The sequence below is a fragment of the Carlito syrichta genome, unplaced genomic scaffold (genome assembly GCF_000164805.1).
Source record: "Carlito syrichta isolate Samal-C Ts95f unplaced genomic scaffold, Tarsius_syrichta-2.0.1 Scaffold309294, whole genome shotgun sequence".
Lineage (NCBI taxonomy): Eukaryota > Metazoa > Chordata > Mammalia > Primates > Tarsiidae > Carlito > Carlito syrichta.
In genome coordinates, this window is record NW_007253390.1 from 1,594,053 (window position 1) to 1,620,142 (window position 26,090).

General features: G+C 51.3%; 1 protein-coding gene across 1 annotated transcript in view; it reads right to left on the bottom strand.

The window, feature by feature from the left end:
- Positions 1-4,099: 4,099 nt before the first annotated feature.
- The window catches only part of LMOD1 (leiomodin 1), a 49,021-nt gene continuing 27,030 nt past the window's right edge, over positions 4,100-26,090 (bottom strand). The window contains exons 2-3 of the mRNA XM_021717124.1: positions 5,660-7,178; positions 4,100-4,880 (exon numbers count right to left, since the gene is read on the bottom strand). Coding sequence (XP_021572799.1) covers positions 4,720-4,880; positions 5,660-7,178 — 1,680 coding nt within the window. The 3' untranslated portion in view covers positions 4,100-4,719. The remainder of the gene's footprint in view (positions 4,881-5,659; positions 7,179-26,090) is intronic.

Sequence of the window (26,090 nt, forward strand, 5' to 3'; positions counted from 1 at the left end):
CAGGCGGGTCTCGAACCCACGGGCTCAGGCAATCCCCTCACCTCAGCCTCCCAAAGGCGCAGGATTACAGGCTGAGCCACCGAGCCCGGCCCCAGGCCACTTTTCCCAGTAATCCCTAAGCCCAGTCCCTCCTTTGCTCCCCATCTTCAGGTACCTCAGCCCTTTGCAGGCCCAGACCCTGCTCTCCTGTCCTGCCCCCTCAGATTTCTTCTGCCTGAGGCCCCTGGGCTCCTGCAGTCCAGCTGGATTCTACTGACCAGCCCCCAGGGCTCTCTGCTATCCACATGATCTTGGGGAGTATCTTGCCACAGCCAGGAAGGCAGGAGCTCCTGGGCCAGGGTCAGAAACTCCCTTGGGCAGAGCTCTTCCTGCAGATTCACAACTTCCCCCTTCCAGTGAAATCTTCAGGGGTCCACACATCTGCCCCTGGATCTGACCCAGACAGAGAGGGGCCACTGGTAGGGACAGCTGAGACCATGGCTGCAAATCTGCTTTCTCTTTAAGGGTGGGCACAAGAGCTGAGAGCTGTGGCCATGGAGTATCCTGACTTCACAGTTTAGGAGAGAAGGTCTCCAGTCATCTGAGGTTTGAGGCCCAGTCTCCTCTCTTTCCTGAAGCTGGGAGGTGGAGATTTGCAGGTTAAGGTTTCTGAGTTTCTCTGAGAAATGATGTGCAATTGTATGCAAGACCATGCCAGTGAGAATTAATTATCCTTGAATCAACAACCTGAGGCCTAAAATTCCTTTGTAGTCTTGGGTAGGAGGCAGGTTTGGGAGTCTCCCCATTTCCAGTCAATTAACTGTACAATACTCTGAAAATAAGAGAATTCTAGGGTAAAAGGGGAAACCATGACAGAGTAGGGCATTCACATGCTCCAAACAGAGAAGAGGCCTCCCAGATACTCTGGAGTTCTTTAAACGAGGGCAGTACCCCTACATCTCTCCCAGAGCACTACCATCTCTTCTGATCCCATCTCATCTGGCTCATCTTCAGAGAAACAAGGGGAGCCGGTGGGGCACAGAGCTGCAGCTGCCCCTTCCAATCACCATCACCTTGTTCCTCAGCTAGCTTTCCTGAAAACCAATCAGGCACCCTACAAGGGCAGGCAGGGGCGAGAGTAAGAGTGGCAGTGGCCCTCAAGGATTGGAGGACCCCAGTGATGTAATTAGGAGCCTGCTAGGCTGGGAGGGAACACCGAGCATCCTGGGTTGGGGGATCTGGGAGGCACAGATGGAGAAAAGGGGCATTTTTTACACCAAGACCAGTGGACTGTATTCATGGGGCAGGAATTGCTTAGCAGGGCCTGCTCAGGCCTGGTAGGGAAAAGCAGAGCTCAAAGGGGGATGGTAGGGGCCAGATGCAGGAGAGCTAGGGCAAGGATTCTAGGAAATACCGTGGGGAGGGGAGAAGGGTAGCCACAAAAGGGAGATGCCTTGGGGAGTGTGGAAAGGGGACCCAGAGGTAAATAGAAGGGAGGCACCTGGGAAAGCAGACATTCCAGGCCAGGAGTATAGGAGGGGTGAGACAAAGAAGAGGGCTGGAGGAGGGAGCTGAGGGATGGGGAGAAGGTGCCTGGGTCTGGTGGAGCAGCAGAGCAGCCTGGAAGGTGAGTGGAAGGTGCTGGGGTCTGGATGGGGCACTGCTGAAGGCTGCACTCTGGGCCACTCCCAGGCCAGCAGCCTGGCCCAGCACCACAGCCCTGAGCAGGTCCTAGTCAGGCCAACCTCAGAGATTAGGGGGCTCCTGCCTGGGCATGAAGGTTTGACCCTCCTGACCTGGTGGCTCAGAAACGTGCTCATGGTGACCCCCATGCTCATGGTTCTGCACCCAGACCTGGAGCCACTGCTCACCAGGAAGTCGAGATTCTGCAGGGCAGGTGGATCAGCACCTCAGCGGCCCCTGGTGCCTGCCATCCTGCCCGCCCTCAGCACTAGGGCCTAGGTCCTAGCCCTGGTGTTCCTAGGGGACCCGGGAAAGGGGGAGGTGAAGGCACTTTTCCCGCAGGGACAGGGCCAAGAAGCAAGAAGGTCATGTGCGACAACTGGACCCCTCGGAGGCTAGAAGAGCAGGGGGCTTCTCCATTGAGAAGTGGGTGTTCCCCTGGGAAGCGACAGGGGTGCAGCACGGGGGTATGTCAGTGAGAGGTCAGACCATTGCTTCGCCCAGGTCACCAGAATGACCCTGGAGGTAGGAGACCTGGGTTGGAGTCGGGATTCCTCAACTTTTCAAGTCATCTGCTTTCTTCCAACCTCATTTTCTTCCCTGTAAAATATGGGCGCTGGACGAGGATAGAGACTTTCTGGCTTCCTCCTCCCCGACTCTTAGAAAGGAAAGATGGACAGGTGGGTGAATGCCAGTGCAGGTGCGGCAGGTGGGCGGCGGTGGGGGCATGGCCCAGCAGAAACGTATTCCCCGCGAATTTGGGACTCTTTCCCGCAGCTGAAGAGGTCCCTGAGCGCTCGTGTCTGCTCGTGTCTGCTCTGTCCCTTCCAGGCCACTCCTCAGACAGTCCTGTAAGGTGGGGGCGGCGCCCGGTCTCATCTGCCTATCACCTCCCTCTCCCTCCCACACCCGCCACCTAGTCCCGGGTCCGCGTCGCGGTCGGCGACCCTGGAGCAACGGGAGAATCTGGGTCGCAGTCTGCCCCCAGGTGGCGCTGCGCTCCCGCATCAGGTTCAAGTGCACCAGAGGAGGGATGACATCATCCTGGGCCAGGGCAGTATCCTCCAGGAACTCCGAGGAAGAGGGCAGCAGCACTGCTCCTGCTCCTTGTTGCTTGGGGACAGAAGGGAATGTTTTCCCCTCCTCCCGCCCCCTCTTCCCGGGCTAAATCACGTTTAGTTAGAAAGGCTTTCCTAAAATGACAGGTTCTATTGAAGCCTTAAGGTGTGGAGATGGGTTGTTTTAGTTTAGTTTGGCTTTTAGTTCTTTCCTGAGGCACCGTCACAAGTCTCATTTTTGCAAGGGGATGAGGGGGAGCTGTTATCAGAAGGGCTTAAGAACTGAGCTCCTCCTTTTATTAGCTGTGTGATCATGTATGTGTTAGTTAACCTCTCTAGGCCAAACTTTACCTGCAAAATGGAGAGAATATCGGTATTCACCCCACAGAGCTGAAGGAGCAGCTGAAGCAACCTAAGGCATCTAGCTGGTGCCCAGGGCAAATGGGAGCTCCAGCTGGCCTTTGCTCCAGCAAACGCCCTCAGAGGGTCAGGAACCTGCAAGTGTGTCTCCTCTATCCTGGGCTCAGTGATTGCTTAGGTTACTGGAGCGACAGGCAAGTGGGTGGAGGAAATAGGGGATGACTGTACTCCAGAATCTGCGTTTTTTGCCCCCAGGACTAGCCTGCCTTCTGGTGTTGACAGACCTAGCACGGCAATTCTGTTTCGTAGCAGGGGTAACTCACCCCCACCCCAAAGTCGATGAAACTCTGCTCACTGTTGTTGAGGCAAAACCTGGAAGCAGAAAAAGACCCACAAGTGACCCAGACCCAAGGTGGCAGTTCCACAGTGCTAAGTGATGCCAGCACCTTCAGGTCAGTAAACGTCACTGATGGTGGGCATGGCAGCACTGTCAGGTCAGGAGGGCAGGCTGTAGCTGGGGCAGGAAGAGGCTGGGGATGATGAGGTACCTCTGGGCCCTAGGGCACACTGGTGTGGGTACTGTTCCCAACACTTCTCTCCACTTCTCTGCCTGCTGCCTCCCTGGGCCTGTGACTGCTGTGAGGAGCTGGACCCGAGCCCACAGTTAGGAAGAGTCATGGAATGAGCATCCCCTGAACATACCTAATATAGCCATCCCCTGTGCTCCACTCTGTCCTATCACCCCTGAGAACAGCTCTGGCTACTGACTCCAGCGAGACTGGGTCAGGAGCAGACCTGGCAGAGGACTGGCCTCCAAGGCCAGGACCACCAGGTAAGTGGGAGTCTTCTGCTCTGAGTTCAGGCTTTCCCTCTTTCTGTTCTTTCTGAGGATGTGGGCTTATCATCTCTTGGTCAACTTGCATGGTGTGACAGGAAACCTGAGCTTCTAGAGTCTTCCAAGGAGCATCAAGTGAGGTGCTCAGGACACTCAGTATAGTACAGAGGTAGGAGCACAGCCATTCACGCTAAAGATTTGTATATATTATCAAAATCTTACGGAAATACAGATACACAGCTATTTATACAACAGCAGGTGGATGTGAGGAAAATGTCTGCTTTGGCATCAAACCTTCAGGTCCAGCTGCTGTCTCGCTCTCTCTTCCCATCTGGAGCCGACTCCCCACCAGACACTGTCCATTCGGTCCACGTGCCCCTGCCATGTCCTCTGATTAGCCCGGGCTAATCAGAGGGAGGGCTTTGGGGGTATCCTCAGTCTCTCCTCACTCTCCTCTGGGAACCCGTGCCCTCTCCATCTTCCTGCCATTGTCCCACACAGAGTGCCACTGGCCCAGCAGCTTTGCCCCATGGGCTCCTCAGAGGCCTGAATCCTGGCCCTGGAGGGCAGTGGGGCTGGGCTGGATATGTGGTTCCTGCGGGACATCTTTCCCGGATCACAGGCCTCACAGCTTGCCAGCTACGTGGGCCCTGGGCAGCGCCTTCTTCTCAGTGATGTGCAAAAAGGACTCTTCTTGTCTGAAAACCTCAGCTCCAGGTATCAAAGAAATCTTTGGAGAGCCTCAGAGACAAGAAAAAGAAAGTGAGAAGAGATAAGGCTTCCTTCCTTAGGGTGGCCCAGGCCTCACACTCGCCCACGGCAGAACAGGGACATCCACAGCAGGTCAGCCAGGGATGGGGTGGGCGGGGTCTGTGTAACCCTGGGGGGTGAGGCCTGAGCAGTCATGGCATTGGCAGATGGTGCCTGGCAGCCTGGTCCTACTGAAGTAGTTTGGGCACTTCCACCTGTAAGGCAAAGCAGAGACAGGTTAGAAACAGGAGCTTGGCAAGGGACCTCTAGAATCTACCTCACCTACCTCCCTTCTGGAAAGACACACCAGACACCTCCATAGGTCTGTGGAATGTAAATGAGATGTTGGCACAGAGGGATGTGAAAAGTGGATGTCATCAAATGACCACTAGAATCACAAGTGTCAAGACCCAAATGATGTGGGAGGAGTATGTCTAGTCAGATGGGCAAATGATCATGGACTGTGTCCCCCAGGCAGGACTTCCAGGGAGGCAGGGCTTTGAGAATTAGGGGGTGGGTGGCTCTTGTGTCCATGGCACTGGTTAGTCAAAGGCAAACTCTCCTGAGGATTGAGTCTCCCAAAGACCTTTCAGAGAGACTGGTCTGTAAGATGTGGCTGGTCCTGGGAGGAGACTAAGTAAAGCAAAGGTCATTTTTGTTCCAGGGAATGGAGAAGAAAAGACTTAAAGGAAGGGCCTGAGACAGAACGACAATGTAGAGGCTGCTTCTGGTTTAACTGTAGGATGGAGGAGTTAGACGTGTGGAGTGAGAGGCTCAAGGAAGTTCTTTAAAGGAAGGATAGTCTTGCCTCTAAGGGAGACACGGTGTGGCCTGCCTGGAAGTGGGAGGATGGATGAGATGAGCTGAAATCTCCTTTGAGCCCTAGCGGTCTGTATATCCCCTGCAGCCTGACGTGAGCTCCTCTGCATGCAGTCCTGCCCTCTCCTCCGAGCCCCTGCCCGGCCCAGCCCTGTTGACCCATGCCCACAACCACTTAACTTCTTGAGCTGCTTGAGGTTGCTGGAGCGGATGGCAGCCAGTAGCTGGTCACGGGAGTTCTTCTCCTGGGCAGGGAGGACTTTGTCTCCCATCTTCCTCTGGGTAGCTGGTGACAGTGAGTTCTTCAGGTTCTCCATGATAAGAGGTGGAGCCAAGGGAGGGGGTGGGGGCGGCGGGGCAGCTGGAGCACCCCCCTTCTTGGGTGAGTTCTTTGGAGAGGGCTTTGGAGATGGCTGGGGTGAAGGTTTAGGGGAACCTTTGGCCGGGACCCCGACCTTGGGCACCTCCAGCAGATCCTTCTTCTGTCCACTGGCTTCCTGGGCCTGCCTTTGCTCCTGCAGCCGCTTTTGTCGCTGCTTGTCCATGTTGCGACTGAGCAGGTTGGTGACGGTCATCCGGGGTCCGGCCAGCTCAAAATGGTAGCCCAGCTTGAGCAGGGTAGTGTTCTCCTTGAGCAGCTTGGCGATCTCCATCTCCGTTTTGCCACCGCAGATGTGTCGCTGATTGTGGAAGCGGAGCTCGGTCAGCGTGTTGTTCTGGAGGAGGGCCCGGAAGATGGCCAGGATGCCTTTGCCCGTGATGTGATTGGAGTCCAGGTTGAGGCTGGTGATGGTCTTGTTGGCCTTGAGCATGATGGCGATGGCGAAGGCCACATGGTCATCAGCTCTTGTGTTGGCCAAGGCAAACACCTTGACCACAGTGTTGAACTCCAGAGCTTCAGTAAACCGAACCAAGATCTCGTTTGTGATGCAGTCTGAGTTGTTGACGTTCACCTCGGTCACCTCTGGATCATTGTTCTTCACTCTCTCCAAAGGCTCATCAAATATGCTGGGAGTTGCTTCCTCCTCCGCCTTGGCAGGCCCTTCGAAGGGTTTGGCGGGGCTACTGGGGACCTGTTTTTCTGGTGTTTTGGTCTTGCTCTCGTCCCCGACTTCCTTTTCACTGAAGGACTCTTCCTTCTTGACTTTTTCATCCTCCTTCTTCATGTCTGCATCCCCAGTTGCTCTCTTCACCTTCTCCTGCTCCTTCTTCCTGTCAGCATTTCCACTTGCTGTTTTCACCTTCTCGTCCTCTCTTCTGAGGTCTGTGTTCCTGCTGACCCCCTTCACCTTCTCACTGTCCTCTTTCCTGGCCACCTCCTTCACTTCCTCTCTCTTCTTATCCTTGTCCCTGCCCAACCCCGTGTTCCTGTCACTCCCCCTCTTCTCCTCTTCCTTCCTGGGGGCCACTGTCCTCTCCTCTCCTCTCCCATCTTTCCCTGCCTCCTTTTTGTCCACTGCAGCCCTGACCCGACCCTTGTCAATGCCCCTGATGATCTTCTCCTCCTTGGGCTTCTCACCACTTTTGCTGTCAGCTTCATCTCTGTCTCTGGAGAAGCTGTTTTTTAAACCACCCCTCTTTGGCTCCTTCCCCAGGTCTGAGTCCCGTCTGGGGCCCAGGGGTTTTTTGCTGGCATCTCTGCCCCTTTCCTCTCCGTTCTTGGCGTCTGTCTTGGTCTCCACTTGCTTGCTTTCCTAAGAATTCAGAAAAGAAAAATAAACATGCAGAGCTGGCTACAGAGGGAGAGGAATGAGTGTGGGGACAAGTGGGGGAGCACTTACATAACTGCCCTTGAGCCTCTGAAGGACAGCGGTGTTTGGGAGAGTGGGGTGGATGTCTCCGTTGAGGGCAGCATAAGAGGGACTCGGCTTCAAGCCGCAGAGAATGGCCTGACGTCAGGCACAAGGCCTCAGGGTTATGGGACGCCAAGATGAGCACCTGCAGGGGTTGTGGCAGTTTCTTTCCCAGAGGCGTCCCAGAAAAGGATTGCCCTTTTCTGTCATGGGTGATTTAGAAGGACTGCTTCCAAGCAGTGCCATGCCAAGCCACATAGGAGCCTGAGGCAAAAGGAAAAGTCACTGACACTGATTCTGTATTTAAAATTTTGCATTTCTATTCACCATGGATTTTTCTGCATTAATTTTGATTTTTAAAAATATACCGGGCTCGGTGGCTCAGCCTGTAATTCCAGCACTATGGGAGGCCGAGGCGAGTGGATTGCCTGAGCCCACAGGTTCAAGACCAGCCCAGGTAACCTGGCGAGACCTCGTCTCTACAATAAAATAAAATAAAAAATAGCTGGGTGTTGTAGTGCGCAGCTGTAGTTCTGGCACTCAGAAGATTGAGGTGGAAGGATCACTGGAGCCCAGGTCAACGCTAGGGTGGTCGTGAGCGTGCATGCCACTGCACTCCAGCCTGGGTGAAGGAGTGAGACTCCAACTCAAAAAATACACACACACACACACACACACACACACACGCACACACGCACACATTAAAAGGCTGGACATGGTGGATTACACCTGTAATCCCAGTGCTATGGGAGGCTGAGGCAGGAGAATCGCTTGAGGCCAGGAATTCAAGACCAACCTGGGCAACACAGAGAGATCCTGTCTCTACAGAAAATTTAAAAATTAGCCAGGCATGGTGGTATGTGTCTATAGTCTTAGCTATTTGAGAGGCTGAGACAGGAGGATCTCTTCAGCCCAGGAATTCAAGCCTATAGTGAGCCACAATGGTGCCACTGCACTCCAGCCTGGATGACAGAGCAAAACCCTGTCTCAAAAAATTGAATATATGGGGAGACACCCCTTATCAACAAGGGTGCCTGAACAAAACATATTTGTATACCTAACCCTTAACTGTACCCCACAATATCAAAATAAAAAATATTGATAAAAAATTAAATATAGATACAGATATAGACATCCGTAATCTTGCTCAATTAGTTTTTTTGGCATCCCCTTGCCTTCTGTGCCCAAGGCAAGTGTCTCACATCTCTCTTCCTAGTCCTGACACTGCTCCCAAGCAGGCTCTCAGATACTAGAAGTTTACAAGAAAATACATTTGAAAAGACAAAAAAAATTTTTGGAAGGATCAACATAGGGTTGCTAACACATTTTATTTTACCAATTAAGGATATTTATCTATCTACCATTGTCATCTGACTGAAATAAGGAGCTAAATATAAAGAAGGTAGACATCATAGAATAAAGGATATACCTTAACATCAAATAAGTGTGCTTTAAAAAAAAATTACAGTATTGTCTATATTTTTAGTAAAAACTTTGCTAAAGACAAGCACCTCTCTGTGAGCAGCCCTGGAATTCACTGGGTCAGCTAGTCTCGGCAGAACTCTGCCAGACCTGGGATCTCAAATTCTGTGACTCCATTTTGACCACCCAGACACTGAGAAGTTGCTGAGGGAGACCATGGGACTGAGTCAGCTGAGCTGGTTTTATACACAACGCAGGCCACCCTGTGCCTCCATGAAGTTGCACCAAGTCTGAGTTCTGTTTTGAGAGTACTTCCCTCCCCTCCCCATCAGAGAAGCAGAGGAAGCAGCAGAATTGCCTAAGATTAGGCCTTAGATTTAACTGTCCAACTGTGATGGACACCCTAGATCAACTGGGACCTACAGGGATGCTGTGATATCCTTCCCTGAAGGTTTTTCAAGAGGAAGAGACTGTGGTCTGAATATTGGAAGGGTTTTCTGCTTTCAGGAGTATCTGATTGGGGTGTGGGAAGAGAGGAAGGAAGAAAGGAAAAGCAATATTTCATTACACGTTCTGGCCCATGCAGCCCTTCCTCACCCTTCCCAGAGGGAATGGAGAGAGAAGTTGGTCCTATGGAAACAGTACCTGCACACAAACACATGCCACTGGGGACCAGCCCCTGGGTTTATTTAGCAGCTAATGTCCTTGGCTCCTCTGCTAGAATCACAATAGGCAGCCAAGGGGCACAGGGCCTGGTGAGACAGGGCCTTGGAATGTGTCCGTTCTAGCCTCCTGCCCAATAGGCCCCAGGGTCCAGTTGCACTGCAAGCGTCACTGGGGCTGCAGTGATGGGTCAAGGGGCAGAGAGCGCCCCTCACACTCACTGTGGCTTCTGGGGAGATGGGTTTGACCCTTCAGATCATCTTGGAGCAGAAGTGATGGTGACTTGACTGAGCCTTCATTTGCAAGGAAGAGGAAACACATGAATATAAATGAGGATTTCCAATGGAGCCGCTCTTTTAGGAAGCTCTTACAATGACCAGCCCAAAGTCAAACCAGGGAATTCCCTCTCGCTGTCTCCATACCACCAAGTAAAGGGGTTTTATCACAGATTCCATCCACTTTGGGAGCCTGGAGGTGAGCTGGATGGACAGCCTCTCAGAGCTCAAAGTCAGGCCTCCAAGGCAGAGACTCTTGCTCTCCCCTCTTCCTTCCCATCCCTAAATGTGCATGCTTAGGTATTTCTCAGAGCCCGCTGTGCACTCCCCAGCCACCCTCTGCAGAGTTCCCACACCACTCACCGGCTTCACTTAGAGGGAAAGTAAGGATCTCGAGAGAGAATCAACTTCACCCTACAAGTTCAGAGAAAGCTGGATTTCAGACCTGACTGTCACACCAGCAGCCACCAAGTCAATGTAACTGTCTCTGACCTTCCCCATCAGGGGCCAAAGGAACCTTCTCTGTGTGCCCATGAGCCCACGGGTGCCTGAGTGCTCTGCTGCCCACAAAACCTTGCCCACTCACCCTGACCTCTCATCCAGCCCCCTTCAGACCCAGGACTCCCATTCACAACCTTCCCTTTCTCAGTTTCCAACATTTGAACCCGCTCTTCTTCCTGACACTCCACATCTTGACCTCTCCCTTTTGTCTTCATGCAGGGCTACTCCCTGCTCCCTCCTAGGTGCTTCCCTTCACTGGGGTCCTAGTTGGCTAGAATCTGCCAAGTGTCTGTTCTCCAGGAGGTGTGCCAACCCTTTAAAAAGAACCTAATGAAAAACAGGCTGGGGGTGGGAGGGAAAGGGCTGATTAATCATCAGTTTCCTCCAAATAGCCAGGAATGAGTGGGGCTGGGGCTTGTTGTAGCTCGTGCAGCCCTGGGAGCTCAGATGTTGCCTTAAAAGGAGAAGGAGTCCAGAGTCCTCCCAGGGCTGAGATTTCTGTTGAGCAGAGTTCTGAGGCGCTCGGCACATAGCAGAGCTGCTTCCTTCATGCTTATCTGAAAGGAAGACCAGGACAACTTCTTCTTGCTTTTAAAACTGGTGGTACCTCCCGGTGACCTCCAGAGGTTATTTTTGCCTGTGCTTCTGTCTTTAGACCTTACTTGACCAATTGTGCTTTATATAGCAAGAGGGGTTTCGGTTAGCTATAACAAAGAACTTCCATAGAGTGAAAGTCCACAGCCTCTGAATGAGAGACCTAAGTAGTAATAATTATTTTTCCCCCTTGGGAAAAGCTTTAGGGCTGGGGTGGTCTGGGAGTGGTGCATGGAGGCAGAGGAATGGAAAGGATGACCTCTGAAAACCTTTAATGACCTGTGGCACATCGAGGGACCCAGTGATCAGGTTCAGAGATAAGAAGTAGCTCCTGACTCCCATCTCCTCCAGGCCCATGGCCACATGATGTTGCTCTTTGTCATGTGAGCTAGGATCCAAGTTAAATGCCCTTGGTAGGTTCAAATGGGCAGAACACAGCATCTTTTCCCTTACCTTGGGGCTTCTGATACTACTTCCTCTAGAAGTCTTATCTGATTAGACAGAAAAACTCACCACCTCCATTGCCAACAGAAGAAAGGAAAATAATTGTTTGTCTGTTCAGAAAGAACTTGCTAAAGGCAAGGGCAGACTGCACTCTGCGCCTAGGTCACAGATGCCCTGTAAGCTCATGCTGACCCCGCCAAGGTCATCTCTTTCCTTTCTGTGACCCATCGCCGGAGGAGGAGGTATCTCCCTCTCTGCAGAGTCACCTGGCCCTGGTGGCTGCAAGGGTCTACAGATGGACTCGGCAAAACTGCTCAGACAAGAAGGAGGAAGGTACAGGCCTGCCTTTTTTAGCAGGAGTCACTTTCCAGCCACTTGCCTAGGAGAGGGCAAAGCCAAGGAGGGCAGAGCTGACTGACAATGACTGTACCCCTCACACGTGATACCGCTGCCATGTGTTCAGAAGCCTTTGTTCCTTCCTCAAAGCAGTCTGAGGTGACACTGATTCAGACAATTCAGTGTCAGTCTTACTGTGCTCCAGGGCTGTCTGGCATCGGAGGCATCCAGAATGCCCCAGCTCGAGCTCCAGGCTAGTGGCTGGAACCATTGGGTCTTTAACCAGCTCTACTTTGGGCCAACTCTCTTCCCTGGTCTTACCTGAAGTCCCTGAGGGCACTGACAGCCTCTGTGTGTGGAGCTGGAGCTCATTAGAAGAGAGCATTTTTACCTTGGCCTGGGTTGTGGCCTGCTTCTTGGTTCTCTGAATCAAAGTTATATTTACCAGGAAAGTACCAGGGAAATATGTGACATATCTCAGTCCTACTCCCAGTACACAAACTCTTTACCACCTGTCCTTCCCAGTCCTGCACCGGTGTCCCCTACCATGTCTTAGAGCCCAAGCTCTCATTCTCCTGCTCTTCCCATCCAGCTGTCCCAGCAAGGACTGGGGCCCTGACCCCACTCCTTCCAGCTACCAGGTGACTTCCTGAAATCAGGCATTGCAGCTGCCAGTGTTGTCTGTCAGTACGAGGGAGGGGCAGGGAGGAGCTGGCCACAGACGGGAGGGCCTGTCAAAAGTCCCCTGGGAAAGCAGACCCTTTACAGGACTGGTGTCCTGGGAAGGGTAGGCCGCAGGGCCCAGGGCTAGTGAGGACTAGGGGAGTACACCCTTTCAAGCTCCTGCTTCATTCCACGTGGAGTACCAACTCTTATTGTCTTCCATCAAGAAGAAAGATTCTAGATTCTCCTAACAAGAAGTTTCAGGAGAAACTTCTCCACCTTCCTTTGGAGAAAGTCACATTCCTGGGGCTTGGCAGTCCAGGGAAAGACGCCATAATGTCTTGGTAGTTTGTGGGGCAGGAGTCCTCTACTGAGGCTCAGGCCAGCTCATTAGAAAGAGCTTCAGAGCTGGGCTCGGTGGCTCAGCCTGTAATCCCACGCCTTTGGGAGGCTGAGGTGAGTGGATTGCATGAGTCCGCGGGTTCGAGACCCGCCTGGGCAGCGAGACCTCATCTTTACAATAAATCAAAAAATCAGCCGGGCGTGGTAGCGCATGCCTGTAATTCCGGCTACTCGGAAGGCTGAGGCGGAAGGATCACCGGAGCCCAGCAGGTCGAGGCTGCGGTGGTCGGGAGCGGCCACTGCACTCCAGTCTGGGCGACAGAGTGAGACTCCAACTCAAAAAAAAAAAAAAAAAAAACAAACAGAAAGAGCTTCAGATATTTTAATGACGGGGGTATTTGTTCGCTTGAGACAGGGTCTCATGCTGCTGCCCAGACAGGTACAATGGCGTGATCACTGCTTACTACAACCTCAAAATCCTGAGCTCATGCAATCCTCTGCCTCAGACTCCAAGTAGCATGCCACCATACACAGCCAATTTATTTATTTGTTTGGTAGACATAGGGACTTTCTATGTTGCTCAAGCCGATCTTAAACTCCTGGTCTCAAGCAATCCTCCCTCCCTAGTCTCTCAAAGCACTGGGATTACAGGCATGAGCCACCGTGCCTGGCCTACAATTGATATGGCCCCCTAGAAAGCTATGGGTCCCTTCAGAGCTACCAGAAAAACTGAGGATTGTTCTGGAAAAGTGTATCCACAGCCAGGCTGTGTGCTAATCCCAGCTCTGCCCCAACTAGCTGTGTGATCTTGGATGAGTTATTTAGTCCCTCTGACTCTGTTGTCTCACATACACAATGAGATTGACCACCCAGGGGCTCCTCAATGGGTTGTAATTGGTAGAGTCAGGACTCAAACCAAGGTCCTAATGCCAAGAAAAGCTTGAATAAGAAATAAGCTGGGACAACTCTGGGTCCCCTATGAAAACTTACTAAGCTATGATGGTGGGCAGTAGGGCCCAATCTCTCTTCCTACCTGAGTCCCCCTGCCCCCTTTGCTTAGTACTTTAGTCTTGTTTAGCAGGATGAAATTAAACACTCCCCCGGTGGTCCATAGAACTCTATTTGTGCTTTTCCATGGAATGAAATGACCATATCCCAAGCCCTGGAAGCCTCCCTGGAGGACGAGAAGATGGGAAGGGATGAGGCTGCTTTGGGAAGCCTCCCTTAGTCCTGCCCAATCCTATGGTGACAGAGGCAGGGCTGGAGTGGGACAGGGACAGGCATCATCCCCACCAACAATGGCAACTAGCACTCATAGGGGCCTACACTTGTTGGGCCCTGTGTGGAGCTGGGGGTCTGTCCTTTGGAGCCAGTCCACCGAGAATCCTTCTGTGGGCCCGGCCCATTCACCCATTCAAAGTTCATCCATCAGGACACTTCTGTCAATACCATACTAGGGACACAGTGCTACACAAGACACAGACTTGGCCTCACAATTTAGGGGGTGTGGCAGACAAGGGAACAAGCTGACATGACAGAGTATGGCAGAGGGTGCAGAGGGTATGGCTCACCACAAAGCAGGCATCCCCCTGCTGAAGAGTTACAGTTTCAGTCAACAGCAGCCCTTCAGGTGGGCCACAGAATCACTGCAGCCTCCCTAAAAAGGCCAGGCAGCCTTTCCTGGCCATTACCAGACTGAAGCTCCTCAACTCCCAGCACCTCCCAGCAATCCCCTCTCTTAGTTATCACATTCCTGATCTTTCCCAGATCATCCCACACCTACACTCTCTCTTTCTTTTCTTTTTGTTTTTTTGAGTTGGAGTCTCACTCTGTCGCCCAGACTGGAGTGCAGTGGCCGCTCCCGGCCACCGCAGCCTCGACCTGCTGGGCTCCGGCGATCCTTCCGCCTCAGCCTTCCAAGTAGCTGGAACTACAGGCGCGCGCTACCACACCCGGCTCATTTTTGATTTATGGTAGAGATGAGGTCTCGCCAAGTTGCCCAGGCGGGTCTTGAACCCGCGGGCTCGGGCAATCCACTCACCTCAGCCTCCCAAAGGCACGGGATTACAGGCTGAGCCACCGAGCCCAGCTCACACTCTCTATTTCAAAGCCCCCACTCTGGGGAAGTATTAGCTGTCTCCACTGGCCTTTGCAGGATGAGTTCTGAGGGAACCCTTCCATTCACCCCTCCTAGCTATCAGGAACTTATGGGAAAACTTGAAACCCTGGAGATGGGTTGCGAGAAAGGAGAAGGAAATGGAAAGTGAGGACAGAGTTAGACGCTAGCTCACCCGCTTGGGTTCACATTTCTGAAAATATATTTTTTGGAATGTTCAAGGGCTTGTACACAAAGACCCACACATACACATACACTCTGCTCCTGCCCATAACTAGACTATGGTTAACCCCTAAGAAACAGGGACTCGAAACAGAATTCCTCGCTTGGAACTGGGGCTTTATTATATAAGGTGGGGGCTGCAGAACTGCCTTGTCCCTACGCTTTCTGAGACTCTGTTGACTCTGCATAGCTGGAGCCCTGGCCCTGACCTTGACTGGAAGGAAGCTAAGAGAACCCAGCAAGGGTGTGTGCACATAGTAGCTGCTCTGTGAATGCTTGCTGGGAATGACAGCAAAGTGCACCATCCCCAAATAACCACATGAAGACCATCAGAAATGGAGAGGTATCAGGCTCAGCAAGCCCCCACACAGCGTGGCCCCTCAACACCAAAGCCGGGCAGAGCTCCTGGTCATCCTCAGCACCCCATCTGAAGACCTGCTGATAAACCGCATGAGAACCAATCTACACAGTAAACATGACAAGCAACACATCCCCAAAAGAATGGCTGGGCCATTCGAGCACAGCCTCCCACATGCTTGGGCTCTAGAGGAGTCATCTAGGGTACCCCCAGGGGAACCTGTGTACCTGCTAAGCTCTGGGCTGAGAAGCCAAGTCTCATGCAGTCACGGAGCTAAGAAAAGCTGTGCTCCTGCAGGCATTCCAGTTGCCCCCTGCTGCCCTGTCCCTACCCTGCTTGACCTCTCTCTGGCTTCTCAGTGCATACCAAGCACCAGCCCACTTGTGAACATGGGAAGCAGCTCCCAGGGGTGGTATGCAGGCTTTAGCCCCCTGGCAGAATGTCCATGGATAGTCAGGTCTCAGGTCTGGGAATGGCTGTCGCTTTGACCCAGTGAGAAACTCAGTAGAGGCAGAAGGATCACTTGAGGCCAGGAGTTCAATACCAGCCTAGGCAACAAAGCAAGACCTCCCCCCAATTTCTACAAAAAATTAGCTGGTGTGGTTGTACATACGTATAGTCCCAGCTACTTAGGAGGTTGAGGCAGGAGGATCCCTTGGGTCCAGGAGTTCAAGGCTGTAGTGGGCTATGATCGTACCACTATGCTCCAGTCTGGGTGGCAGAGCAGAACCCTGTCTCTAGAATAATTCATTTTTTAAAAATTATTATTTATTTTTTGAATCGAAGTCTCACTGTCATCCAGGTTAGAGTGCAGTGGCATACTCACAGCCCCTGCAGCCTTGACCAGCTGGGCTCAGGTGATCCTTCCACCTCAGTCTTCCGAGTAGCTGGAACTACAGGCATGTGTCACCATGCCCGGCTAATTTTTTTATTTATTGTAGAGATGAGGTCTCAATAAGTTGCCCAGGTTGGTCTCAAACCCTGGGTTCAGGCAATCCTCTTGCCTCTGCCTCCCAAAGTGCTGGGATTACAGGCTTGAGCCACCGCGTCCAGTTTATTAATTTATTTTTAAAGAAAGAAACTAGAGAAACACTAAAACTGGAAGAGCTCATTTCATAACTTTGGTCCCAGGTTTCTGAAGGGCATGGTCCCAACCCTGGGTGCCAGTTCACCTGAGAAGTCAAGTTCCACACCTGTGTTCAACCTTTTTCCCAAATCATTAGGCCAGGGAGCCTCCCAACAACTTCCTAATACCTCCCCTCTTCAGTGTAACAACAGCTAACTTTAGTGAGCATTCACAGACATGCTGTACCATGTCCTCCAAACAGTCATTAACTCATGTAGTCCTCAGTCCTCATGAGGCAGTGAGTATTAATGTCCCTATTGTGCAGAAGAAGACACTGAAGTTCAAGATCACAGAGCTCTGACATGAGGAAGCAAGGATTCAAGGGCAAGTTCACAGGCTCTAGAGTCTGCACTTTTAACCTCTGTATTACACTGTCTTGTGTAAGCTGGGACTGCGTGGGAAGCCACTCTGTCACCTGAATGCCCAGTCTAGAGACAGCCCTTCCCCCCAAGTCACCCAACGCTGAAAGAAGAATGTTAATAACAATATCTACTGCCACCATCTAGTGATTACAAGGTGTGAGACACTGTGCTAAGTACTTTACATAAGTCATCAATGAAACTTATGCCTCAGCCCTGCCGTCCAATGTGGACAGAGCTTGGTAAGGCTCCAGTTGGTAGCACAAAGGAACTGGAGGCAGAAGCCTTCTCAGGGACAACTGGTGGCAGCCAGGGCCCTTCACATTTGGAGACCTGCACTTGTGTGTCCAGGTTTTCCTTTCCCACTATTTCCTATATACTTTTTTCATTATGGTCTTAACAACCACTACGTTAATGTAGAACCCAAGAAATAAACTGCTGAAAATTCACCACTTCTGGACAGTGTGCTCTGAAGAGTTATCGCTTCTAGGAGTTAGTGTTAACATTTTCCCCATTTTATGGATGGTGTCATTCTTTTGTTTGTTTTTGTTTTTTGAGTTGGAGTCTCACTCTGTCGCCTAGGCCAGAGTGTAGCGGCATGCTTACGGCCACCGCAGCCTCGACCAGCTGGGCTGAGGATATCCTTCTGCCTCAGCCTTCCAAGTTGCTGGAACCACAGGCATGTGCCATCACACCCGGCTAATTTTTTGATTTATTGTAGAGATGAGGGCTTGCCATGTTGCTCAGGCTGATCTTGAACCCCTGAGCTCAGGCAATCCTCTAGCCTCCACCTCCCAAAGTGCTGGAATTACAGGCTTGAGCCACTGCACCCAGCACAGATGCTGTCATTCTTAAACAAACTAAATCAGTAGTAAGTGGGAGGACTGAAGAGCAAACTCAGATCTCTTGAGTTCTAACACAGTAGCTCTTAACACTGTACTATGCTCCCCACTGCCACAGGGGTATCGAGGAAGGAATGCCACGCTCCTGCCAGGAGCTCCCTGCAGAGTACACAACACAAACCCAAAGACAGCCATCTGGGCATCTAATCATTGGTCATATACACATGCTTACTGAGTGCTGAGGCACTGGGCTCAGCTCTGGGGACACAAAGATGGATAAGACATGGATCTCTGCAGAAAGCTGGCGAGTTGAATGTCCCCCCTGTAGGAGGCTCTAGCATTCTCTTGTGTTTTCCATCCAGACTGGAAGGAGAGGCCATCCAGGAGGAAAGGGCCCCATGACTTTTGCTAAGGCAGGATTACGGAGAAGGCAGCCTTGAGAGGGTAAATGCCAAGATCAGAAACCCATTGATTTCTGATTGTCACCCCATCAGCAGTTAGGGTTGACCACCTGGGAACCTTCACTGTATGCCACATTAGTCTGTCACTTCCCAGTGTTTGTTTTCCCAGTGCTTGGCAATGGGACTCTTAAATTTAAAATACCCCTGTGCTTAATTTTAGGCCAAAAATGAAATAAATGTAGGTGGGGAAGCCATGCATGAAAGAAGCATGAAAGAGGAAACCTAAAGAATACATGGATAATGCCAACCACAGGAAGCTTGAGCATAGAGCAGGAGGCCTGGCTGAACAGTAGAAAGAGCCACATGGGTTTTCTTTTCTCTCTTTCTTTCTTTCTTTTTTTTTTGTAAAAACAGGATCTCGGTATGCTGCCCAGGCTGGTCTTGAACTCCTGGCCTCAAGTGATCCTCCAGCCTCAGCTTCCCAAAGCGCTGGGATTATAGGCATGAGCCACAAGTTGCACATGAGTTTTCTGACCGAACCAAACACTAGCCTGAAAAAGACCTTCCACAGTGGCAATATATGGAACACAGAGCCAGGAAGTCCCCCCTGAAAGGGGTGAAGGAAGGTTCCATAAAGGCAGGGACATTTGAGCTCAGGTTTGCAGGAGGAGTAAGAACTTGGTAAATGGATACAGAGTGGAGCTTGCTGAGGAAGAGGCTTCCCTCTGTGCTCTCAACTACCATGTTCCTCTTTCCAAGCCTCATTCTACAACTCTGTACCTTTGTGCAGTCATTTCTCCATCCCATTGGCCTCACTCTAACCAGTGTCCAGGATCAACATGAGCATCAAGAATAATCTGCTTTGGGAAACGACCCTTGACCTCCCCACCCTGTCCTTGTGCTCCTCCCGCACAGCTCCTCTCCTCCCTCCCTTGTTTTGGCCCCTATCACTCTGTCTCTCTCTTTTTTTTTTTTTTTTTTTGAGTTGGAGTCTCACTCTGTCGCCCAGACTGGAGTGCAGTGGCCGCTCCCGCCCACCGCAGCCTCAACCTGCTGGGCTCCGGCGATCCTTCCGCCTCAGCCGTCCAAGTGGCTGGAACTACAGGCACGCACTACCACGCCCGGCTCATTTTGATTTATTGTAGAGATGAGGTCTCGCCAAGTTGCCCAGGTGGGTCTTGAATCCGCGGGCTCAGGCAATCCACTCACCTCAGCCTCCCAAAGGCGCGGGATTACAGGCTGAGCCACCCAGTCTGGCTCACTCTCTCTCTTTGTCCTTTCCCCCCATAGGATCAGGACATGAAGTATGCTTCATTATTCACATAGCATGAAGCCTGGCACACAGTAGGTGCTTGGTAGTCGAATGAATGAGTGAATAAGTGAATGATGTCCAACAAAGATAGCCAAATATTAGTTTGGAATGATAAAGGTCAAGAAAACTTGTAGACTAAGGAACTGGGCATGAATAAATGAATGGTGAATTAAAAACTATACATCTGAGGCTGCTGTTGGAGGTAAAAGGGATGCTCTCCTATATTACTCAACAGCGTCAGAGAGAGACCCCAAGGCTGAAATGTCACCAGGCTCCATGTGGCTGTAGTTTTGAGAACCCTGGACCTCAACTTTCTCAACCTGGCTTAGATTTCTTACCCAGTCCCAGAGCCATCCCCCTGGCCCCACACCCCAGCACCAGTGGAGTCTTGGTGAGAGGTCTGATGGAGAAAGCCTGCTCAGGACAGGCTGAGCCAGGGATTTGATGAGCAGATGTTTGGTGTAAAAGGCTACTAGGAGAGTCAATGTATGCGACTCCTCCCCACCTCTGGAAAGACAGCCCAGGGCTCTGCCTTTCAGCAGCACCAGCAGCAGAGCATGGCTAAGCTACCCATGTCCTCTCCTGAGAAGTCCTGAGATAGGTTCCCACTCAGGGCCCAGGGCCACATGTGCCCCTGTCCAGTTTGTGCCCTCTGCTGGTGGCTCTCTAGACTCCATCTCCTCCCTCCTGGAGCTAGGTGTAGACCCGGCTGGTCCAATACCAGATTTGACTGTAGAGCACCCCTATGTCTATGTTAAATGTCCTGGAGGCCACAATGAGAAGTACTCCTGGGACTTTGGCTGCTGGCTAATGGCAGCCTTGAGGATGTCCAGAGCTGAGAGGCAGCTAGGCGAGCCAGGCCAGCTCCCCAGAGCCTGCCCACCACTGACGTGCCTCAAAGGAATGCAGTAAACAAGGAGAAGCCCAGCCCCATGGAGCCAGAGGTGGAGGCTGGGGCTGGACTAGGGGACTGACAGCCATTTTAGTCTCCATCTTTACCCTTTGTCCCAAGGGACTGAGCAGATGGGAAGAGGTCAATTTTGTTAACTTCAGGCTAGGGAACTGTCCGGAACTCTCCTCCATTAATGACTTTCATTAGTGGCTCTTCTCTGGGCTACTACTCAAAGAGGTATCTTTTGGGGGCAAGGCTGACTCCTCCTTAAAACTCAATTCTCATCCAAATTGCTGCTGGCCCTCCTGTTGCTGAGGAAGGTGTATGAGCAAGAGTCCTGCTAAATGGGATGGAGGGTGCCACCTGCAAAATGGGGACACCTCCAAAATTTAAGCCCTTTGTAGGGCTGAATAGTGTTCCACTGTATGGATATAGCAGTCCCTCCACCTATTGGGCTGTTTCTGGCTATTGTAAATAATGCTGCTGTGAACATGGTGCACACATATCTTTCTTTCCTTCTTTCATCTCTTTGGGGTGTATGCCCAGAAGTAGAAGTGCGGGAATGAAACCCAAGTTCTGACCTCTTTCCACTACCTGCCTTGACTCCTTTACCTCCTGTCCTGTCCAGTGAGTCAGTCACCACCTTGCCAGTATACTCAACCCCGGTCACAGGCGCCACCAATGTTTCAATCTTGTATCTCTCTGACTCCATGCCTGTGTTCCCTGTCCCAGGTTCTGGGCCATCGAGGAAAGCAGCCCACCCCCACGTGGGGACAACTATCCACTTTCTGCAGCCCCTCCCCCTCCTGAATGACCTCAATGCTGAGGACCACCTTTAGAGTTAAAATGGCAGAGATCCAAGCTTTGCTCTCATGCCAGCATGGGCAGGTTAACCAGCCTTCCTCATCTGTGAAATGGGCATCATACTCCTTTACAGGGCTGCTGGGAGGCATCAGTGAGGTGCCAGGGTCACACATTCATAATAGTGCTGAGTGCACCAAAAACTTTCAAGAAAAGGTAACTGTCATTGTGGGGCTAGTTCCCCTGATCTGTTCTCTCTGGGTCCTCCACGGCCTCTGTTCAAATCATTCTCTCTTCTCCCAGGGTCTCTTGTCCTACTCCACATCTGTTCTCTGCAGTCAGTCTCCTCTACTTTCTTACTGGGAAGACAGAGAAAACAACCTGTGGAAATTCTCCAACTTCTTAAGTCATTCCACAAACTCACTTCCAGGCTCATCCTTCCCTCTCCTCCCGCCCAGGCTCATAGATAAAGAATAAAAGATAGGCCGGGCTCGGTGGCTCAGCCTGTAATCCCGTGCTTTGGGAGGCCGAGGTGAGTGAATTGCCTGAGCCCGTGGGTTCGAGACCCGCCTGGGCAACTTGGTGAGACCTCATCTCGACAATAAATCAAAAAAAAATTAGCCAGGCGTGGTAGCACACGCCTGTAGTTCCAGCTACTTGGAAGGCTAAGGTGGAAGGATCGCCGGAGCCCAGCAGGTGGAGGCTGCGGTGGCCAGGAGCGTGCCACTGCCCTCCAGCCTGGGCGACAGAGTGAAAAAAAAGAAAAAGAAAAAGAAAAAAGAGTAAAAGATATAAATCTGGTTGAGCAACAAGAGGGTCACAAGTGATCTGAACGAAACCAATTTCTGTGGGATGTTGAGGGTGGAGTGAGACTGTGTTGGATCAAGAAGTAAGCAGGGATTTTTAAAAAGTAGAACCTTCCAGCCTGGACAACAGAGTAACACCTCGTCTCTACAAAAAAAAAATCAAAAAATTAGCCAGGCATGGTGGCGCATGCCTGTAGTCTCAGCTACTTGAGAGGCTGAGGTGGAAGGATCATCTGAGTCCAGGAGATCAAGGCTGCAGTGAACCATGGTCATGTCATGCACTCCAGGCTGGAGACAGAGTGAGACCTCAACTCAAAAAAAAAAAGTTGAGTCTCTGAACCAGACACCACTATGAAGGCTCAGACCCTCATGTCCAACTGTCTAATGAATATCTTGGTTTGTGTGCCTCAAAGCTCCTCAAAAATTGAACTCATCTCTCCGACTTCCCTGCTAATTCCTGCACTGCTCCCTGCCTTGTGGATGATTCTTCTCAAAGCCGACCCCTCCATACACACTCACACCTTCCTCCACCCCCACCATGAGTCCCAGGGCATTTGTGGGGAGGCTGGGACATTGACCTATTTTGTGTTCCCCCATTGCCTGAACATCTCTCGGATCAGTTCCTCTCTCCATCCCAGTTATGTTCCTTGGGCCCAGGCCACTGTCCCCTCTCATGGGCTTCTGACAATAACCTCCTCCCTGGTTTTACTGACCTCCTCCAGGATGATCCTCAGACTGTGGCCCCAGGGACCTTGCTGAAGTGTAGACCTGTCCACTCCCTTCTTTGCCTGCAGCCTTTCAAGGCCTCACACTGGGGATGTAGCATGGACTCCCAGCTCCCTCCTCACCTCCTCTCACCTCTCTCTCTCTCTCTCTCTCTCTCTATCGGTGCCCTCTCCCGGCCGCCATCTCCATCCAACCTGGGCCTCCGGGCCTTTGCCGTGATGTTCTCACGAAGAGAGGAAGCTCTTCCTTCCTCTCTTTTCCTGATAGATGCTTGTCCTCTATCTAGAGAGGTTTAGCTTAGACCTTTGATTCATCTGAACTTACCTTGGGAGATGATGTGAGGTAACAATTTTATTTTTATTTTTTCCAAACATGTATCTAATGTCTAAACTACTTTTGTGATCAGGAAAAAAACAGCAAAGTTTGTTTTATTTAAAAGAGAAAAAAAAAGCCAGGCTCGGTGGCTCAGCCTGTAATCCTGCGCCTTGGGAGGCTGAGGTGAGTGGATTGCCCGAGCCTGCGGGTTTGAGACCCACCTGGGCAACTTGGCGAGACCTCATCTCTACAATAAATCAAAAATCAGCCGGGCGTGGCAGCGCGCGCCTGTAGTTCCAGCTACTTGAAAGGCTGAGGCGGAAGGATGGCCGGAGCTCAGCAGGTCGAGGCTGCGGTGGCCGGGAGCGGCCACTGCACTCCAGTCTGGGCGACAGAGTGAGACTCCCAACTCAAAAAAAAAAAAAGAAAATTGCTTTTAAATAATCGGTTTTCATAGCAAAAATAAAATAACAAACCAAGATCCCTCAAGGCCATGGTGTGGACGGAGGGGATGGAAGGGCTGAATGGAGTGGCGTCAGCAGTGATGCCCATTGTGCAGTTGTGTCCCCAGTCTGGCTGTTTTGTGCCCTGGACCTGCCAGGCACTCTGACCTGCCCTTGGCTCTGTTTCAGCGATTACAAAGTCAGCCTGGTGATAAATGACAATGCTGAACAGAGGGCCAGAGGTCCTCAGGCACTGCCTCCAGTCCCAATATAAACAGAAACTTTTTTACCTCCCACGGTGATCTGGGGGTGGGGGGGGGGAGGTGCAATGGCAGCCAAGCTGGAAAAGAGAGCATTTTTTGATGCAGTTCTGTGGGACACCGGGATTCACACGGGGAACGAGTGCCATGCCCTAGTGCCTGCTCTCTCCTTGCAAGCGAAGGGGAGCAAAGGCACTTTCTGTTACAGATGATGATGATATACAAACTAGGGTGGCTGGACTCTCCCAATGAATGTTCCACCAGACTCTGTCAAAGAGCACGGGAAGTCTTTTTTTTTTTTTTTAAGTCGGAGTCTCACTTTGTCACCCAGGCTGGAGTACAGAGGCATGATCACGGCTCACCACAACCTCAACCTCCCAGGCGTAGGTGATCCTTCTGCCTCAGCCTCTCAAGTAGCTGAAACTGCAAGTACTTGCCATCACATGTATTTTTTTTTTTTTGTAGAGGTTTCGTTATGTTTCCCAGGCTGGTCTCAAACTCCCTGGGCTCCAGCAATCCTCCCACCTCAGGCTTTCAAGGTGCTGGGATTACAGGTGTGAGCCACTGTGCCCGGTCAGATATGGGGATTCTTTGCCACCTTCAGTCATTAAGGGCAAGGATTTCTAGTAAAAGAGATGTCACATGGGGGAGGGTGGCCACAGGAGCCATAGGAGCAGTTCTGTGGCTTTTGCTCCCCTCCTAGAAGCCTACCAAAAGCCATCTAGGGTCACCAGGAAGGGAGACAGAGCAAGCAGTGTTTGCTTCTCACCTAAGCCTCCCCACTCCCACCACCAAGGCCTCTGTACTCACTGCAAGTAGAGAAAGACAGAAGGGTTTGAGGCCAGGGTACTGCATGACGGCCTGCACAGCAGGATTGCATAGGCAGTGCCACTCTGGTTATGTCTGGAGCTTATGAAGAGCCCATCTCCTAGGGCTGCAAACTATTTTTTTTTTTTTTGAGTCAGAGTCTCACCCTGTCGCCCAGGCTGGAGTGCAGTGGCATGCTCACGAAGCCACTGTAGCCTCGAACTGCTGGGCTCAGGTAATCCTTCTGTCTCAGCCTTCCAAGTAGCTGGAACTACATGCACATGCCACCATGCCCAGCTAATTTTTTTTTTAATTATTTATTATAGAGATGAGGTCTCACCAAGTTGCCCAGGCTGGTCTCAAACCCCTAGACTCAGGCAATCCTCTAGCCTCAGCCTCCCAAAGTGCTGAGATTACAGGCATGAATTACCGCACCCAGTGAAAGTGGCAATCTTTTTTAAGACTTAGCTTTGGAAGCCACACATTTGTCACTTTATCCACACTCTGTTGTAAATTGGGTTGCTTCTGGATTTTCCCACTGCTATCTTAGGATTTAGTATGTCAAAGGGACACAGAACCAACTGAAATGGGCCCCACCAGTCAAAGCCAGAACAATCTGTACAACAAAATCAAGTAGTATTGGACTACAACCCCAAATATAAAATAGATATCTAGCATCCATAGTGCTGTAAACAGATGATATAAATAAATTGGCTCTACTGGATGACTCTCTGCATCTATCTCTGCCTTTCCAATCCATTTCTTTTCCTTTCTTTTCTTTTGAGTCAGAGTCTCACTCTGTCGCCGAGGATTGAGTGCAGTGGCACGCTCATGGCCACTGCAGCCTCGACCTGCTGGGCTCAGGCAATTCTTCCACCTCAGCCTTCTAAATAGCTAGAACTACATGCACATACCACCACGCCCTGGTAATTTTTTGATTTATTGTTGAGATGAGGTCTTGCCAAGTTGCCCAGGTTGGTCTCAAACCCCTGGACTCAGGCAATCCTCTTGTCAACGCCTCCCAAAGTGCTGGGATTACAGGCATGAGCTACCACGCTTGGCTTGGCTGCAGGCTCTTCGCCAAGGAAGGGTCAATTCCAATGCTCTTCGCAGATCTAAATGTTTGCCAACTGGTCTGGCAACTCATACTGGGAAGTTTGTAGCAAACTCCATTTTTGGAGAAACCAGGAAATCTCTTTGGAGATATAAACAAGCTACTTTAGCACTCTGCTTTCTGAAGTTCCTGGCTAGTATTTTCTGCTTCTTCATTTCATCCCAGTACAGATGAAATCCCAAGCAAGTCTGGAAAATGTTCTGAAGATCTACACAAATCCAAGCTATTTGTCCCAGAGTGCTGGGTCCCGCTTAGGTCTGGGAGGGGTGGGGAGGGCAGGCGGAACATACTGTTCTCTTGCTGCCTGAGGCTGTGAGCAGGAGCCCTGGCTCTCATGCAGCCCCCTCTATGATCTGTTCTAAACAGCAAAGGCCTGACATGGCCTAATCAGGACCAGCTTCAATGGGTATCTGACCCCTGCAGTCTCACAGGGTCCCACGCTCAGAAGGGCCCTGCACTTGATTTAATGCTCTGCTATCATTATCTTGAAAGTCTTAATAATTCTTGATCAGGGACCCCAGGACTGCACATTTTCATTTTGCACTAAGTCCTGCAAATTCTGCAGCCAGTTCCTGGCCTAAGAGAACAGGAGCAAGCCGGGCTCGGTGGCTCAGCCTGTAATCCCCTGCCTTTGGGAGGCTGAGGTGAGTGAATTGCCTGAGCCTGCGGGTTC